The sequence below is a fragment of the Natator depressus genome, chromosome 10 (assembly GCF_965152275.1).
Source record: "Natator depressus isolate rNatDep1 chromosome 10, rNatDep2.hap1, whole genome shotgun sequence".
Taxonomy (NCBI): Eukaryota; Metazoa; Chordata; order Testudines; family Cheloniidae; genus Natator; species Natator depressus.
In genome coordinates, this window is record NC_134243.1 from 7,418,825 (window position 1) to 7,438,145 (window position 19,321).

Below are 19,321 nucleotides of genomic sequence, written 5' to 3' on the forward strand. Positions count from 1 at the left end.
AGAGTTCTACACTCATTCTGCACAAGTGGGACTACGCAAGGTGTAAGGCAACAGAGAATCAGCCCCAGTGTTCTCTATCTGAGGCTTAGCAGATCTATCCCCTTGCCTTACCTCTAGCTGGTCAACCGTCTGCATTTCCAGGGTCATAAGTGTGTCCGACAGCTGACTGATGTCCTCATTGTACTTTACGAGTTTAAAGTCCGCAATCTCAAAATTACTCATGTTTTGAATGACGTCCAACTGCTAAACAGAGAGAGAGACATACAATATCATTTGTGTTCACCATTCCATTGCAATTTAATTAACTGTTGTTACATACATGAGAACTTCTGGCTCACAATTGGCTGAAATGAAATGTAATGGCTTGCTAAGTGGCTGTGGTTTACATACTCAGAGGTCAATAATACTGAGGTTCTCTACAATGTTAACCAACAAGATTCCACTGCAGCAAGTTGTGTGAAAATTCTAATGTATTTGCCAGTCAACAAATGACTTTTCCTAGACCTCCTACTTCAACTCACATGTGGAAAGTCCATGTCAAAGGAAAAACTATAAGCCTTCTACAATTCATGGCTACGGGGAAAGACTTCCAATTACTCCTTATTAAGAAATGCAGGTCTAAATCCTGATCCCTTGGAAGTCAAGGAGAATTTTGCCTGACTTCAATGGGCCCAGGATTTTGCACTCGGAAGATATGTAATAGAACATCACAAGTAATGAGTTTTTGTTACACTGAACGACAATAAATCTTGCTCTTCAAAGTTAAATACTGACATCAGCCTCACAGCGGTCAATAATCTTAATATTGCTGAGCAATGTATATGCTAAGCAAAGGTTATTTTCAAGAAGCGTCTTTGTAATAAATCTCTCCTACTGAAATCTGAGCATTGAAAATATATTTTGAAGAAGCCTAATGCACCTCACAGTTGGAGCCAATAGAAGGGGCTAAAATTAGGCAAGAACCATTGCAAGAGGGCTATGTGTAAATCAAATAAGATTATGCAGACACTGTAATGTTAAAGGGGCATTTCTTTATATAATTTAATCAAGCCAGGAGGCCCCAAGCAATTAAAACCAGGCTCCTGTTAGCAGCACCTGCTGCTTTAGGGCTTTGGCATAATTCTTTGCTCCTTAACCAGCTTCAGAGCAAGCTGAGCTGTCTTGCAGTTCATATAGACCTGTGTGATGGAATTATAGCTAGGCAAATGCAGCCTAGCAATGGTTTATATTTTATCACCTTCTAATCTCCTCCCACCCATTTTTAAACTGGTATTACTAAGCCTGCAAGATCCATTTATCAGCATTTCTGACTGACTGTGACTCCCTCTGTCACCTTGACCAGCTCACTTAGGTCAGAATTTTTCATATGCAACAAGGTGCCTACATTCAGCACCTAAATCCATATCTAAGCTTGTAAGCAGGCAGAGTTCTTATGCTGCTCTGAGAAGCACACAGACATATTGCCTAAAATCCAGACTTATCCCCATTTTGAGTGTGGATTTATTGGTAACTCAAATAAAAATGCTTTTGGGCTGGGACTGTCTTTTTGTTCCGTTTGTACAGTACCCAGCACAATGGGGTCGTGAACATATTCCTAAGTGTTCTTCCCCCAAGGTTGTCCCCCCTCCCCCCCCGGATTTCCATGCAACACCTCTGAGGCCTCAACCCGACTTATACCCTGACTGGAGTTAAGTCCACTTGCTCGTCTGAGTCGGCGTTAACATACACTGTGCCTGCACACAGGATTCAAGCACTTGGTAAGAGAATGACTCAGCATCCTGCCACCTTGTTACAAAGCATCTACATAAAAGCAGCCTGTTTTCAGAGGTGCTGAGCACAGGGGATCATGAGCGGCTTGTTCTGTACAGATGACAAAGCCCTTTACCAGGGTTTAGCCAAGCTGATATTTCCATGGACCTCTAGAAACAATAACTGCCCCGCTATTTTAAATGGTTAGAAAGGGATGCAGCTAGAAGCCATGACCTTGCCTTCCCCAGTGATGTGGCTGCAGCTCTCTGGAAAGCAGAGCTGGTTGGAAAATGGTATTTGCTGCCAAAATATTCAAACAAAATGAACTTTTTTTTCTGTTTAAAGTTATTTCGTGGATTCTTTCTTTACAAAATGAATTGAAACCAAAATGATTTGAATAAATCATTGTTTGCAGTGTCGTTGTAACCATCTTGGTCCCAGGCTAAGGAGACAAGGAGGGTGAGGTAATATCTTCTATTGGACCAACTTCTGTTGGTGAGAGACAAGCTTTCGAGGTTCCCTGTTGGGAAGAAGAGCTCTGTGTAGCTCGAAAGCTTGTCTCTCTCACCAACTGACATTGGTCCAATAAAAGATATGTCACCCATCTTGTCTCTTGAATAAATAATGATCATCTTGTCAGGTTTTCCCTTTCCTTCTCCTTTTCCAGTGGAGGCAGAGTACATGGGTATGGACCAAAAAGCAAAGATAAAATGAAAACTTCTGAATCAAAAATTTTCATTTCAGTTAGTTTCATAAACATTTTCAAAAGAAAAATTTTTGACCATTTTCATTTTCTTAAAAAAAAAAAATAATCACTCATTTTTGGTGGAAAAAAATTTCAGTTAAAAATCTTTGACAGCTCTCCTGCCACACCTTTAAGAAGAACCATTAACATGAAGACTTGTCTGTAGTAGGAAATGACTTAGTATTATCATTATGTTGAATACACAGAGACAAGGACTGTCACGTTTAAAACCACATCAGCTGGTGTGCTTAGCCCCAGAGGCCAGGTTTAACCACTTCCAATTGATGTGATTTTAGACACACCAGTCCTTTTCTATGCTGAGTGCTAAGTCATGCTCGATATTATGTTAGTTAACACAATGTCAATCCCTCCAGTGTAGACAAGCCCCTAGAAACATATACAGTGAGATCTGGGGCCAGATTCTGATTTCCCTTACCCTAGTGTAAACCTGGAGTCATTAAACTGATCTCAGTGGTGTTACTCCATACATCCCTGAGATCAGAGTCTGGCCTCTGATACACAGAAATCATTTCAAGAAATAAAAACTGTAATCAAATACCCCCTGGTTGTCATTTTCAAAATCTAGGATTATTTTTGTGCCCTGCTGTTGACTGTCCTGTATCGCTTCTTGAAGGCACTCGTAGAAGGTTGAGACTTCAGCTTGTCGCTTTTCATGCTCTTTCAGACCATAGGCAAAAAGATTCTCACAAATTAATACAAATTTACTCTTGTATGTGAAACCAGAGTCAAGGTATATAATCTGTAATAGTTTAAATGAGTCAACACACTAAGCATGGCTGCATGATAATCAACACTGCTCTATTGTATCCAGCTACTACCAACCTAAATGCAAGGCAAAGCATCTTGACGGATAACTCCACTGAGCTGACTGACAGTTGAGGTGCTGAGCTGAGCATTTTTCACCTTGAAGGCTTGGGGCACATCATCTTTTCGCACTGGGGTTTTGCTACCTTAACTGTGTGGGGAGGGCAACATGGTGGGCACAAAAGGAAACTACGTGTGCATTTGTCCCTGACTCTTCTGCCATTCAAGTAGAACAGAGCCTCTGACTATCTGTCTCCATAGCTGTGAGTACAGTGTTTGTAAAGTTAATAAATCCTGCTCCAGAGCCAAGAGCCAGAGCCCCAAACACACAGATTTGGTAGCACCACAAAGATAATGGCTATTGTGGGGAAGGGTTGCAAGTTGCTTGGCAATGGAATGGTTTCAAAAGTCTATTATATTTAGTCTCTGATGAACTTTCCTGACAACAGTGTCTAGCAATCATAAGCAAGGTCACATATGGGGCCTTGCTAATATTCCATTAATCTGAGCTAGAAAAGGAAAGATACAATGATCTACTTTTTGATCATTGTCCAGGATCAGTGGTGAGAAAAATGTACTAGCCGTGAATGTGTTTGTATTGGTCCTACAGGGTTAGTGTTTCTAAGATCAAAAGCTTGTTTCTCTGACCAATAGAAGTTGGTCCAATAAAAGATATTACCTCATCCACCGTGTCTCTCTGACATCCTGGGACCGACATGGCTCCCACAACACTGCAGATAACCAGCACGCTGTGAGATATTTGACTTGGATAATCCTGATTATTCTTACTGTGCCCTACCACTTCAACAGTAACATGACTTTAGCAATTGCTATCGCACAACTTGCTGCAGATGTAAATGAAATCTCTATGCCATTTGAAAGGTCGGATGCATTCTGGGCTTTAAGAGACTGCAAATGCCTTGATTTCTAGAGGTTCAGAAGGCATTGGCTTTTAACAGCAAGTCTGATTCAAGTGGAGAAAAAGCAAGATGGTAATCAGAATGTCATTGTAAAACTCTGAAATCTCATGACTCTCAGCATTGGAAGCAAGCCTTTTATACAAATGGGATTTCCTAATTTGGGGTTTCCAGTTTGCCAATGGGACAAAGCATTTGTTTTCAACCCTTGTATTTAATGAAATATCAGACCTTAAAACTGTCAGTGGTCTCACGGTCTAGCAGTACTTTTAAGGCACTGGTCCAAGACTGAATACAGCAAGTCTCCAATCTCAGATCAATATAGCTTTCAGTTCTGCATAAAAAGAACAGATGAAGCGTCCCTGTTGATGCATGTCCTTGTGAACTGAAGTCATCAGCTTTTATCACTAGATTTTCTAACAGAAGGATATGTCTCCAGCAGGTCAGCCATTCCAGGGAGGTAAGCCAGCCTGGCAGCTTCTGTATCTTCTGCGTACATACTCTCAAATAAGAAGGATCCATTCAGGTACTCGACATAAGCAGCCTTTGGAGAGAATCAGTACAATAAAAACAAACAAACAAACAAACAAACAAACAAAAACCCCACAAAGAGCACCAACTTTCTGCAGAACTTACGTAACACCTTGCTTCTTCTTGCAAAGTGCTAAGGAAGGTTCAGTCAATCAGTCAGGCTGAACGGCCCACTGAAATCAATAGCACCTAAATATCTTTGAGGATCTGGGCTGACATTATTAACTCTCCAGTTCTGAATGACGGACGCCTCCTGCTATGGAATGTGAAGCTCATAACAATGGACCAGATCATTATTACTATGTAGTGGGGGGAGGTTTAGCTTTCCAAGGAAAACACTATAAAATCATTGATAAGTCCTCTTCTGGAATTAGATTTCAGAGAAACAGCCGTGTTAGTCTGTATTTGCAAAAAGAAAAAAGGAGTACTTGTGGCACCTTAGAGACTAACCAATTTATTTGAGCATAAGCTTTCGTGAGCTACAGCTCACTTCATCGGATGCATACTGTGGAAAGTGTAGAAGATCTTTTTATACACACAAAGCATGAAAAAATACCTCCCCCCACCCCACTCTCCTGCTGGTAATAGCTTATCTAAAGTGATCACTCTCCTTACAATGTGTATGATAATCAAGTTGGGCCATTTCCAGCACAAATCCAGGTTCTCTCTCCCCCCCCACACAAACAGGAGAGTGGGTTTGTGGGTGGGGGGGGGAGAGAAAACCTGGATTTGTGCTGGAAATGGCCCAACTTGATTATCATACACATTGTAAGGAGAGTGATCACTTTAGATAAGCTATTACCAGCAGGAGAGTGGGGTGGGGGGAGGTATTTTTTCATGCTTTGTGTGTATAAAAAGATCTTCTACACTTTCCACAGTATGTATCCGATGAAGTGAGCTGTAGCTCACGAAAGCTTATGCTCAAATAAATTGGTTAGTCTCTAAGGTGCCACAAGTACTCCTTTTCTTCTGGAATTAGACAGTGGCTCCTTCACCAAACAATGTGACAGAGCAGTTCAACTCCACTTCGTAGTCCTGCAATGTGCTATCTAAGCTACTCAGGCATAAACAGGACAGATTTTGTGAGGCCCTATGCAAAGGAAGACATGAAGGGCTCCATGCAGGTTCCTCAGCACCTATGACCTTTCCTCCCTGATCCTATCTCCATGCATTCGGCACTCCTCCATGTCAATTTTAATGCACAGGGATCTATGTCATTGTGGGGGTGGCACAGGCCTCCAACAGCCACCCCGTGGAAGTGCTCCTCTGATCACCATCTGCTCCTTGCTCTGCCCATGTGCTTTGAGGGGGGAGCAATGCTGATGCCAAGCAGAGTGCGTGGAACAAGCAAGTGGTATGGAAACAAACCTGCAGCACTGCCATATTGCCAGCAGATGAATGGAGGCAGGAGAGCACCACTCAGACAGCCTGAGGGTAGCTGAGGGCACCACTCTGCTCTATCCCATTCTCGCTACATACCTTGACAGTTTCCCCATTGGGATCTTGCAATCACTCATAAGATTAAATTAATACTGCGATATTATCCATTCACTAAGTCTGAAGGGGGAAAATCACTGCACTGTGAATAATGCTAACAGCTCCATCAGATCGGATATGGTGTTACTCTAGCATGAGGCTGACAAGAAACCAAACTATGATTTACTCTGGAGCTTCCCTAGGGCCGTCATGTAGGTTTCGTTGTTCAGCCCAATGAATTATGTTCCTCCATATCATGCGTATGACATAGCAGCTTCAGTTTTCATTCAAAAAGGTGAGATTTACAGACCTCAGAGATTAACACTGACTGTATTTTTATCTCAATCAATGTTAACCTCCCATTAAATCTTCTAACGGGTAAAAGAGAAGCCGTCTGATTTCTTTGCAGTGCGGTAACAGACAGTCAGCCCCAGAGAACGTACCGTGTGGTGCTCCAACTCTTTCTGCTTAGCCTGCTCTTCCACCAGCTTAGCCAGGGCCTGAGCTTCCCCTTGCTTTAGCTCATCAATGGCATACTGATATTTTATTTCTGCAAGTTCTCGCTAGGAAATACAAACAAAGAAAACAATTGGGGTGGATTACCCTGTCTCCTAATAAATCTGGGTCAGATACAGCTCTCTGTGTAATGTACATCCAGACTGCTGTTGCTTTCCTATGTTAGGTGTAATCTACGTCCTGTGCATATTAAAAATCAGTCCCAGGGAGGACATTTCTGATGGCTCTTATTTGTCTAGGTAGTATTTCAGTAAGACAGCAACTGAAAAAAGAATTACTCTAACTCTTTGAATGCTGGTATATTCCCAGAGTGCCAGCAAGATGAATGCTTTGGAAAGTGTGTGTCTAGTCTCCAAATGGTTAAATAAAGGGGAAGGTGGAAGTACTTACTGTGTTGTCATCCAGAAGCCTGAAGTCCAAGTACACCAGATCTGGAAGGTGAGCGGCAATAAACATTGAATATTGTTCATTTTCGCAGACAGGGTTCCCAGTGAGATTCAATGTGCGTAGGTTTTTAAACTTCCGGAGATAGACCACCTGTGCCAAAAGAAAGGAGATGCTGCATTCCCGCACGCCATGGGAACAACAAGCAGCAATGCCTTGAAATTCATGACATTTATCATCTCCATCCTAGCTCAGGACCTTGCTCACATCTCCATCCTTCAGAAAGAGCTGGCACAACACATTGACTGAATGTCTAAGCACAGTTACAGGTTTAAAGCAGTAGCTTCTAGCACAGTGTTGAACCATTTTATTTGAGAAAGAAACCGCTTTCTATATGGTTCTTATACATACAGTATAACTCTTATTGTGGACACACAATCTGTGGGCTTAGTGATGCAGCCTTTATATGGATGGATGATAAGCTTCCAGGGGTCTCAGACTAGTAAAACTGCCCTCCATAAAGGCCCAAGCATAACATCAAAGCACCCAAAATAAATTTTTGCCTCTTTTCTATTCACATAAGCTATTTCCCCTTTTTCAGTTCCACTGGAGTCAACAGGAGTTTTGCCATTGATATCAATCGTAGCAAGATCTGGCCCAATGAGTGAATAATCCAAAAATGGGAAAAGGTAGCTGAAATAAGTATTTCCTACTTGAATATCTTACTAGAACCTTACTTTAGGCTATACAGAAAATGACACTTTCAAGGGGAAGTCGCCCCTCTAAAAAGGTGTTCCGATTCAGTGAGAGATGGCAATATAAGAATAACAGAGAGATAGAGGATATGTATGAGGGTGTGTGGATATATTTGGGGAGAAAGGGATGGATGGACGGATAATGGATATATCTGGGGAGAAAGGGATGGACGGACAATGGGTATATATGGGGATGGAGGGAGGGGAAGACAGATATATGGATAGATAGATTAGAAAGGAAGGAAGGAAACACTGGCAAAAACAATGGGATTCTTACATTTTCCAAAGCAGTTAGATTATTGTTTCCTATAGAGAAGACCTGTAGTTCTTGTAGCGTGTCCAGATTCTCAATCTTAGATATTCTATTATTGTAGAGGCTCAAGTCCTGCAGTTTAACCAGAGCTTCCAGACCTTCAATGACTTCAATATTGTTGAAGGACAAATCTAGGGGGGAAAAAAAAAAAGTCAAGAAGTTTTACAAGCAAATTGTTTGATCTTCAACTAAATATCATTGCTTGGGGCCTGCAGTTCAGTTTGTACCTTTCATCTAATATATATATTAAGTGTTTTCCCTGGCAATGATCAGTATTGCTGATGAAGCCCTAAGAAAGGCTCTGCATAAAACCACCACTCTTTTGGCAAAGAAGGAATAGATGCAACTTTTTGTACCACTTGTCCATGCAACTCTTAAATCAGACAGAGGAGTCACTGAAGTCCTCCTCTACCCAGAAGCTGTGTGCATGACCAGCACATGGCTCCTACCTCTTAGTGACACAGAGAGCAAGAGATGTAGAGAAGAAATCCATCTACGTCTCTTTTATGGAAGTGCATAGCACAGGGGAACAGGTTAGGAAATGCCTAAAGAGATGCAATTTACAAGAAAATTTCTGCAACAAATTTGATAGCACCAGCTAGCTTTCTTTCCCTTAGACTGTTACCTGCATCACAAAGCCATCAGCCTAGTGGTGATGCACCTTGGGCCAACTCCTGCTCTCAGTTCATGCAACCCCAATAAAATCAGTGGAGATACACCAGGGAAGAGTTTGCTATTTGACTCACTGATACTTTCAATCATCTTATTCTTCAAGAACATCCCATTCAGCACCTAAACTTATATAAAGATCTAGAGTAGAAATTTCAAGTGTATAAGTGGTTTAGGAGCCTACTTCCCATTTTCAACAGACTTAGACACTTGGGAGCCTACATCCTATTGACTTTCAATGAGGCTTTGGCTCCGAAGTGCCTGAATCACTTTTGAAATTGGGACTTAGGCTCCTAAGTCAGTTAAGCATTTTTGAAAATGACACCCCTAAGATGAGACTTCCTAAGCCAGAAGATAGACAAAGATCCTTCAGGCAGCTTTGAAAATCTCAGTCCCCCAGAAAATGTTTTCTTAAATATATATTTTTAATACTTTAGTTATAAACAAAAAGATTTTATGATATTCATGTTCTCCGACATTTGACAATCAAATTGAGGGGCACTTCAGAGAGCTGACTATATCCCTGGGGAATGTCTCCCTTAGCAGTGTTTGAGATGGGGCATAACATCCTGTTTTCATTGTGGAGCTGCAGATGGTGAGAGACACTTTTGTTCGGAGTAGAACTGAGCTCCACTGTGTTCAAGTTCCAGCTTCTTAGAGCCGCACGATGACATCATCAGGATGGTTTTTGTTTTATTTCAAAGAGATCGATATGCCCAAAATAACACTCTTTGGAAAGGTTTCAGAGTAGCAGCCGTGTTAGTCTGTATTCGCAAAAAGAAAAGGAGTACCTGTGGCACCTTAGAGACTAACCAATTTATTTGAGCAAAAGCTTTTGTGAGCTACAGCTCACTTGTAGCTCACGAAAGCTCATGCTCAAATACATTGGTTAGTCTCTAAGGTGCCACAAGTCCCCCTTTCCTTTTTACTCTTTGGAAATGGATTTCTGATACTAGTAAAGCACCTAGATCATGAATGGAAGCTAGAGTTCTAGGACGCTACTGGCAGACTCAGAATAGTGGCCAGAGAAGGACAGATCTCTATATCTTAAGAGTTTACTCTCTCTATATTAATCACTTGGATGCTACCAAACATAACAGGCATATCTGGCAAAATGCCCCCTACCACAATACCAGATTTATCAGGTGCATCCTCCTGAACATACCAGCAAATGACTGAGTCTGGGGTAACAGCAATGAAGGTGGTCCAAACCTCTCCTCACAGTGTCACAGCCTGGAGCGTACATTCAAGCAAAACACGCGTTGATTTACTTCAGTGGGTCTTTGCCTGAACAAGGACTGAGTAAGCAGGGCTGGGCTGAAGCCCAAGCTCCAGCTTCACCCTGGCGTACCACCACTGAAGTCAATGCAGTAGTGAATCAGGCCCCAAGTCTCTTTGTCATGGGCCTGAGCCAGTGGAGCATCTCACAACATGAGCTCGCCTAGTCTTCCAGCAGTCACATTAATATTTGACTCCAAATGGCCTGCTCTGGGGCCTTACATGCCACAAAGTACAAAACAGGCTTTTGTTGGCTCAAACAACAAAGGCGCAGTCAGAGTTCATCCCTGATCAGGCCAGGCTTCTTGGGTTAAGCCAGATGGACCTCCTTCCTCCTCTGTCCCAGTTTCACTCAGAACTAGTCCCTGGAAGCAGCCAGCCCTTTTTATCCCACCTGCTGGGCCCTGATTAGTTTCTGGCTGCTCCCAGTCCTTCTAGCTGCTGGAGGTCCGATTTTCACTGGTTCCACCCGCAGCTGATCCCAGGAGGCCTTTCTTAGCAGCTCCTGGAGGTCTAAACTCTGTGCTTTTTTTCCCCAGGACACTTTCTTTGGGCAGGGTGCACCAAGGTTGCAGGGTCTTAATCTGGAGGCAACAAATACCTGGTACATCCCATCATATTCTATAACTCTTCCCCGTGCTAGCATGGGGTGATTGTTGCCAGTATCTCCTTCCAAACACCATTACAATGGAATTTAATATCTTGTGTAGGCATTTCAAAGTACAATTCCATTTCATTCTAGAAGTGCAGCATACCCAATCTACAGACACCAATTTCATTTCAACTATCAAGCAAAATACATATAACATATACTAAAAGCTGAGCCATCAACTGACAGTACCACTAACTGCCTTTTTCCAGTTATGACATGGACCTGAATCTGATCTCACTTACACCAGTGTAACTCCACTGATTTTAATGGAATTACTCCTGCTTTACACCAGTACAAGGTGAAGCCAGCCTCATACCCCTAACTCTTACCAAGCCAGATTAGGTGAACCAGACTATCCAACGCCTCTATCTTCTCAATGATGTTGTTGTCTAGCTGCAGCTTAGTCAGATTCACAAACTGCCATAGGTTATCAATCTTCAAAATATCTAAACACACCAAAAAAAAATACTGCAGTTCACACACCCCAGACTTTAGTTGCAACACACACTATATTGTACTAGTGACACATGCCCAATATTACCTCTTTGAGCAGATTATGATGGCGCACTGGTGTGTGAAGAGCACCATGGAGACTGCTAAAAGGTCCTTAGGCTAGATGAGGGTTTAGATTGAAACAGCTGGGATAACCTCATTGTCTTGCACCACTGCCCACTGCTAATCAGTACTACCAAGAAGTCATTGAAGGGATGCTGACTGCAACACTGCAGTCAAGAGTGGCTTTATGGATTCACTACAAGAAGGCCTTGACCTTCACTTTGATTTCCAACTTAAAGATTGGGGCTTGGAATGAGACAGTACTTTCCTCTGAAGTTGCAGGCTACTGGTGGGTAGTGGCTAATTGTAAACAGCTACCCTATCACATTATAAAGTTACCCTGCATTCTGTAATGCTCTTCACCTGCTGAGGTTATGGAATCATTGCATGAGAACAAAGTGGAACTACTATGAGAATTACAATTCAATTTTTATGCATCATATTGTCTTCTGTCTGGAGTGAAAACAAGAGTTATTGCGTTTTGATTTTTGGAGAAAATTAGATACACGAGGGCAGGCTGATATGGATTACAGCAAAACATTGGGGTCATGGTGATGGAATGCATAGGAAATTCTCATTTCCCTTCTTTTTATACGAGTGGGAGTAGAGATAAAAAGTAGGAGTAGAAATACAGAAGAGGAAAACCACATAAAAAACACGCTTTAACCTCAGACAAACATGGCATGATTTTTTTTAACGTTAGGCATGCAACTGCATGTGAAAAATGTGCACACAACTGCACACTCCACTTGCAAGCAAATGCATGCACAAATCAGGAAATGGTGTGTGCAAATTACCAGAAGTCATCAATTGCACACACAGTTACCTCATTGGCATGCACACAATCATGATAACTGCATGAACAAACTAAGTGTACATTTTGCTCATCAATTTATTTTAATTTTTGTGTATTAATTTACTGCTGGTTTGACAGTACTAGGGACCAAATTCCTATATCCACACAGTAATGGGGCACACTTCTCCCACACCACCTCTGGAATGTACCTAAACCTGCAATGGGAAGGGCAAGTGGGTAATTCAGTCTCCTTCACCAATTAAATCCTTGGCCTCTTTGCTGAGCCCTTCAACAAAGCTGTCAATCAGTACCAATTGTGGTGATGGGATATTATTTTAATATAGATGCTCGTCCACTCTGAACTGGACTGTGTCCGCCATAAGCTACCAAAGTGCCATCAGATGAGGACAACTTGTGGTCACCAGAAACTTAGGTTGGATTTGATTTGGCCTACCACAACAGGGCCAAGCTTGGTTGTGGCCATTAGGTGCCACCACAAGATAAATATTAAATCATAATAGTAATAATTAATAATAACAGAGTTGAAAAGCTTTATAGCCCATTACCATTCAGCTAAACCATCCAGCCCCTAATACTGTAACTATTTCATATGGCTACAGCTAAAAATGTAAATTTAGTCCCTTACTATTTACATGACAAATTCCAGGCTAGTCACGATTATTTAATGACCAGTTTGTCACTTCAAACATACTACTATTATCCTTTAATTTAAAAAAATCTGATACTTACTTCTAAAATCAAGCTGTAGCTCTAAGACATCTTTGTAATCAATGCCTTCCCTTTTGGCAAGCTGTCCTAATTCCTCTTGGGGCCCTTGCTCTTCCACAGCTTTTTGAAGCAGCTCTTCATCAATCACATTTGGCTCTATGGTATCGTATAACCGACTCATTTTCACACGAAACAGGCCTTCAAGAGCAGAACAAACAGTATCAGACAGTTACCTTTTTCAATGTGTTCACTGAACTGCACGCAGTATACAAAGAAACAATAGCACAGTGGGATATTCTGAGAGCCCAATCCTGTACCAATCAACTCAGACTTATTAGACTTTACTAAACAGCTACCCATGCAGGGCCAGAAGATTGTCAAACTCATGGGCCTAATCATGATACCATGTAGAAACCCTGCATCGAGTTTAAGGAGAAATTTCCATGCAGAAGAACAGCAACGTTGGGCACAATGGGTCTGCCCACAAACATCAGAGAGCAGTTGCAACAGACTTCCATCGGAGCAGAAGAGGGCCCATCCCACTACAAGGTTCCATGGGTGAAATTCATCCTAGTGGAGGAGGGGGCACGTACCAGGCTCTACACTGGGCCTCCACACAGGTGAATTTTAGCTCCGAATAAGACTCGACGTACCTGTCAAGAGATGGTAGAACATGCATGTGAGAATTACCAGTAACAGGTTTCTAAACTTTAAACGCCCACCTGACGCGGCAAATTCCGGCCTCACTCAGACTGGGGGAGGGGGAAGGAAATCTACACACACGCATGTGAGACTAGCCTGCCCCCCAGCCACCTGCCCAATTGCCACCCATCCTGCCATGCAACCATCCACTCACTTGCCCCCCAGCCACCTGCCCAGCCTATCCCGCAGCCACCTGTCCATTCAGCCTGCCCCACACCCGCCCGCCCATCACCCACCCAGCCTGCCACTGCCACCTCCCTAGAAGCTCGGCCCGGTCGCCAGCCAGCCAGCCGGGGCCCAAGATGCCCAGCAGGCGGAGGGCGCAGAAGCTGGCGAAGGCCCAGGCGAAGGCGGCCACGCGATCCCCCGGGCACCCAGCCCCCGGGACGCTCGGGGGCCCGGCCAGCTCGCCCCACACCGTGGGCACTAGGACTCGCTGCTAAGGAAGCCCACGCTGTTGCTAAGCGGAGTCATGTGATCTCGGGCGCTGGGCAACTCTCTCCGTCACGGGACAGACCGCGCCTGCCAATCGCAGCTCAGTTCGGCGGTTCACTTAGAAGAGCGGGTCTGAAGCTTTTACACCAATCAGAACGCAGAGAAGCAGTGTCGGCCAATCAGAACCGGCTCTAGATGTAGATGGGCTGGAGCGTCGGCGGACTGGTGTGGCCGTTGCCCAATAGAATTGGAGGCTTAGCGGAGGGCTGTCCAATGGCGGGTATCGGTAGTGGGGGTTCTTGTCGCTCTTATGTCAGTCAACGTGGGGGGGGGGGTAACTCTGGGGCGGGGGCGCTGATTGGCGGAGGGGGAGGGGAGGCAGGACTGCCAGTGATTGGCATGGTCTGCCCCCAATGCAGTCGGGGGAGGTGGGTGCCCTGGCCAGTGGGGGTTCGGCGGGCGGGCCGTTGACGGCGGCGGAGCCCCCGGTTGGTCAGTGAGGGTGCCGGTCAGGGCGAGGAGGAGGCCGCAGCTGGATCGGAGGCCGGGCCGGCTGTTTGTTGTCATCCCAAGATGGAGTTTCTGCTGGGGAATCCGTTCAGCACCCCGGTGGGGCAGAGCCTGGGTGAGGGGGGGCCGGGGCACAGCCGGGCCTGGGGAGGAGGGCGGGGAGCCAGGGGCCGGAGGAGTAAGTGGGGGCAGAGCCCGGCTGGGTGGGGGTAGAGCCCCAGGGGCAAGGGGGGCCAGGGGAGAGGAGGTGGGGGGCTGGGGAATAAGGGGGCGCAGAACCTGGGGGAGGGTGAGGGGGGCTGGGAGAGTAAGTGGGGGCAGAGCCCGGCTGGGTGGGGGTAGAGCCTCAGGGGCAAGGGGGGCCGGGGGAGAGGAGGTGGGGGGCTGGGGAATAAGGGGGCGCAGAACCTGGGGGAGGGTGAGAGGGGGCCGGGGGAGTAAGTGGGGGCAGAGCCCTGCTGGGTGGGGGAGGAGGGGGTAGAGCCCCAGGGGCAAGGGGGGCCGGGGGAGAGGAGGTGGGGGGCCGGGGAATAAGGGGGCGCAGAACCTGGGGGAGGGTGAGAGGGGGCAGGGGGAGTAAGTGGGGGTAGAGCCCGGCTGGGTGGGGGAGGAGGGGGTAGAGCTGGGGGACTAAAGGGGGCAGAGCCAAGCTGGGTTGGGGAGGAGACGACAGAGCCCGGGTGGGGGGGTAAAGGGGGCAGAGCCAGGCTGAATGGGGGAGGAGGGTGGGTAGAGCCCGGAGGGAGGGGGAAAGGGGGCAGAGCCAGGCTGAATGGGGGAGGAGGGTGGGTAGAGCCCGGAGGGAGGGGGAAAGGGGGCAGAGCTAAGCTGGCTGCGGGGAGGAGGGTGGGTAGAGCCCGGAGGGAGGGGGAAAGGGGGCAGAGCCAAGCCAGCTGCAGGGAGGAGAGGACAGAGCCCGGGGGGCTAGAGCTGGGCTGAGGGAGGAGCCATGCCTGCGGCAGAGCTGGGGAGGGGCAGATCCAAGTAAATGGGACCCCAGCCAGTGGGGTGAGGATGGACTCCAGTAGGGTTAGGCTTGGTGGAGATGGGAGTCCCGCCCCAGAAAAGGGTGGGTGTTGGGGGACCCAAGCCCTGGTGGGATCTTGAGGGCCTGGCACCCTGAGGGTGAGAGCTTGTGGGGTGGGGGGAGGCGCTGGCCAGGTAGAGCTGCAGAGCCCCTGTTGAGGTGAATGCTGGGATGCTCATGGGCCTGTTCATTGCTGTGGTCCGTGTTTCCCAGGGTTGTCCCCAGGGCATGGTTTGCAAGGTACAGGTTCCTTACTTCACAAACAAAATCCTGCTGAAATCCCCTTTCTCCTGTGGGGTTTCCGTTGACAGCTGAGGTACTGTACTAGCACCTGTGCTGTCACAGCAGGGATATAACAGGGCAGGGTACCCTGTTGCTGCCAAAGCATCATGATGCAGTGGTTCTGCAAAGGGGAACAGAAGTCTCACCTACGGATCTTGCCCCACTTCAGTGTGCGTTTCTAAGCAACCGGTATTATGGTGTCCCAGGAAGTCAATTCCTTCCTAGACCCAAAAACCTGTATTTAGGCTGCTGCCTCTTTTCCCTGAATATTTGCTTTGGGGGTTGTATGTTTATATACAGGGAAGGCTGCATAGTTTGGAGGCATAAGCGCAGGCTTAGAAGTCAACAAGTTTCAAGTTTTAATCCTGTCCCTGCTCTTGACTCTCTCTCTCTCTTTTTAGACCCTGGGCAAGTAAGTCATGCAGACTATGTATTCATGTGAGAGGTAGCCCAGGGTGTTGTAGCAACCCTCCTCCCAGTGTGTACACAGGTTTTACTGATGTTTTTAACCTTGGCTAGCTGGAGTCTGGGTTAAAGCCTAGGTTCTACTTTCACTTGGGCTGTGAACTTGCTCACCTTGCAGTGAGGACACAGACTGAGTGCTGATAGTCCTCCAGTGCCTTCCCACAATTCCCCTGTGTGCCCAGTAGGACACACACGTTCTTCCACAAGTCACTGGGAAAGAATTCTAGAATGGCTTAGTTTACTGCAGAACAAAGAGCCCCAGAAGTCCTAGTGACACACACAGGGGAGCACAGCACCAGTGAGGGCACAGTAACGTGTGTAAGGCTTTGGTGTGTGCCTGCTCACCCCTGGGCTAGACTAACCCTGGTGCTTAGACCCAGGTGCAGATCTTCAGGGAAAACCTTAGCCTTATCTACTCTGTGTCTCAGTTTCCCCATTTGTAAAATGGGGATAATTCTTCTCTACCTTGCCTGGGGGTTGTGTAGATTGTGTGAGTACAAAAATGAAAATACTTTATAAAGTGGCAGTTCTGGCCACAAAACTAGAAAGTTCCTATATTTTACCTTCCCCCTTCAGCACCCCTTATTAGAACCAAAAGATGTGATCAAACAGATAAATCTTGCACTGTGCTTTGAAGATCACTGAACTCTGACTTTGGCAGAATACATATAGCATATGTATATCTGTCAAGCCAGCTCTCAATACAAACCTCCCCGAGATTGCTTTCTTCTAGATTATGGTATGAAGTGCTGAGGGTTTCTGGATATAATAATGGTGATGACAGTTAAATGTGATCTTAAAGTGGATTTGCTTTGTTGTATTTATCCACCTGATAAGCATCTGCAAGGGCAGCTGTTTGCTTAGCTCCTTGGATAAGGGAGCTACAGGAAACAATGTTAGAGAAAGGAATAGTGTCTGATCTATTTATTGTCTGATTCATTTAACATCAGTAAGTGATGCAACGGTGCCTTCTTAAGTCTTAGTAATTTTATATAATAAAATCTGTGTTCCAGCCTTCTTTTTCTTTTGCTTCTCCATCTCTTCCTTGTAATCATGCTCAAGGCATTTAAAGCTTCTTCTTAGTTCTTTCATCCCCTTCCTGCCCCTTGTTCTCTTGGAATTAGTAATATACAGTCATTGCCTCTTCAAAGTCTCTTATGACAGCAAAGCTTTGAGTGAGCTATGTTTAAGTCAGTTATGCAGCTTTAGTGATGTGTACGTACTGTAAGATTCTGTTGTATTTTAAGAATTTTCCTCCTCTTTTGGCGGAAGACCTCGGCAGATTTTGTTCTGGAAGAAAAGTTTTGCTGCCTGCCTTATAATGGCCAGGCATGCCTTCCCAAGGTAACGATACAACAAAAGCAGGACTTTCTCCCAAAGCGCGGCGATCGTCCAGTGTTCCGCAGTTCTGCTTGAATGAGCTTGTGAGATACAGTTGTTTGTTTGTTGTATTATTTATATTTCTATTGGTGATTTAAATAAACCCCCATAAATAATTTCGTGGTTCCATTTGAGCATATTGTGTTGAACACCGTGTTGGTGTTTGCGGTCGAGGCCTGATGCTTACCGTATTAGAGAACTGTAGAAAATTATGGAAGGCCGTAAGCGCATGAAGAACGTGTGTTTTCTCTGCCAGGAAGCAGTGGTGGTTCACATGAAAATTTAATTAGGAGCGTACGGAATGTCTTCAGGTAAATGTCAGGTTTGAAAAAGCAGATTTCAGAGGGGTTTTGAAGAGCGAGGGGAGCTAATATAAAGCATTTCATCTCTCTGAAGCTGGAGCGACCTTTCCAATAAACTGTTGCTTGAAGTATGGTTATGATCAGGAAAATACTATTATTTATTTGGATTACTAGGATGGGACTCTGATGGACGCAGAGGTTTAGTAATGGGGATATATAGCACCTTTCGCATCTAAATTGGCCGATCAAATTCCAGCCAAGTTCATGGTGTGTGAAAGTCATTCACATCTGATTTTTGGCAAGTCGCTTTGTTCCATTTCCAGTGGCCAAGTGTCCACTGCACAAAAACCACCACGGCTGCCACTAACTGACAACCACAATGGAAGTGTAGGGGGAGAGGCTATGGATTAGATGGGCTCTAAAGAAAATGGACTGTGAAGACTGAGCTATCTTCTCATCTCTAAAAATGGTCCCCGCAGAGCAGGGCTGAGGTGTGTTGGTAGGGCGTTGTGGGGAAGCTCATTCTGCTGTTGTGATACACCTGGATGCTGTGTGTAAATTTATTTAAACAAATAATACTTGATTCATTTAGTAATGCTTTTCATCCATACATCTCCAATGTGGGTAAGTATCATTATCCCCATTTTATACCCATGTTTTATGGGTAAATAGAAAATTACAGTGTCCCCACCAGGCTGTCAGATGACGAGGAGGTTGTGACCATCCCTTGTAGATGTGGTCCTCACAAGTTTTCTACACCTTAGTAACATTCTGGTTGGATGAATGCAGTACACTCTACACAGGGCTGCTTTTGAAGATGACCTGGAAAGTTTGCTTGTTCAGAATGTGGCCTCTCACATACATACTTAACTGTGCTTCTGGCACAGAGCATAACAGTACAGCTGTTGGACTCAAAGCTATAATACTCTTTTGTGATTTCGGCTCTCTATATCGCTGCCTCTTACCTCAAATTCTACTCCTGTAGTTGAGACCAGCTGAGTCAAATGAGCTGATAGTGTCTAGATTTGTAAATCTAGGACTGGTGGCAGAGTATTCTTAGTGAAAGGCGCTCGCCTGCGGAATTTACATCTTCTCATGGACTAAAAGAGCCTAAATGTGTTGACCTTCATGGAACAATGCAAAGCTTGTCTATTTATCCAGGCTTTTCTGAAGGGGCTAGGCTAAGCGTGTGGAGGGTCTCAATGGTTGCAGAATGGCTTAGTGTTGTAATATCTGTTCAGATTAATTTTAGGTAGTAAATGCAAACCTAGATTTTTATGATAGGCTCACAGAGTAAATTGGGGAAAATGGTTTTATGTAGAAGGGTG

At 45.1% G+C, this 19,321-nt stretch overlaps 2 protein-coding genes across 8 annotated transcripts in view; one reads left to right on the top strand and one right to left on the bottom strand.

Annotated features, from left to right (window-relative positions):
- Window positions 1-14,076, bottom strand: part of DRC3 (dynein regulatory complex subunit 3) — a 19,884-nt gene extending 5,808 nt beyond the window's left edge. Inside the window, exons 1-10 of one of the 5 annotated variants that reach the window (XM_074965083.1) lie at window positions 13,829-14,076; window positions 13,484-13,543; window positions 12,912-13,088; window positions 11,140-11,256; window positions 8,176-8,342; window positions 7,150-7,296; window positions 6,687-6,806; window positions 4,665-4,780; window positions 3,054-3,225; window positions 112-240 (exon numbers count right to left, since the gene is read on the bottom strand). In XM_074965083.1, the coding sequence (XP_074821184.1) occupies window positions 112-240; window positions 3,054-3,225; window positions 4,665-4,780; window positions 6,687-6,806; window positions 7,150-7,296; window positions 8,176-8,342; window positions 11,140-11,256; window positions 12,912-13,071 (1,128 nt within the window). In that variant the 5' untranslated portion in view covers window positions 13,072-13,088; window positions 13,484-13,543; window positions 13,829-14,076. Of the gene's footprint in view, window positions 1-111; window positions 244-3,053; window positions 3,226-4,664; window positions 4,781-6,686; window positions 6,807-7,149; window positions 7,297-8,175; window positions 8,343-11,139; window positions 11,257-12,911; window positions 13,089-13,483; window positions 13,544-13,828 lie in introns of all 5 variants that reach the window. The other 4 variants (XM_074965082.1, XM_074965080.1, XM_074965079.1 and 1 more) reach the window with 4 other exon arrangements.
- Window positions 14,077-14,531: 455 nt separating this feature from the next.
- TOM1L2 (target of myb1 like 2 membrane trafficking protein) overlaps window positions 14,532-19,321 on the top strand; it is a 62,264-nt gene continuing 57,474 nt past the window's right edge. For all 3 annotated transcript variants that reach the window (XM_074965086.1, XM_074965087.1, XM_074965088.1), the window contains exon 1: window positions 14,532-14,652. In XM_074965086.1, the coding sequence (XP_074821187.1) occupies window positions 14,601-14,652 (52 nt within the window). In that variant the 5' untranslated portion in view covers window positions 14,532-14,600. The remainder of the gene's footprint in view (window positions 14,653-19,321) is intronic.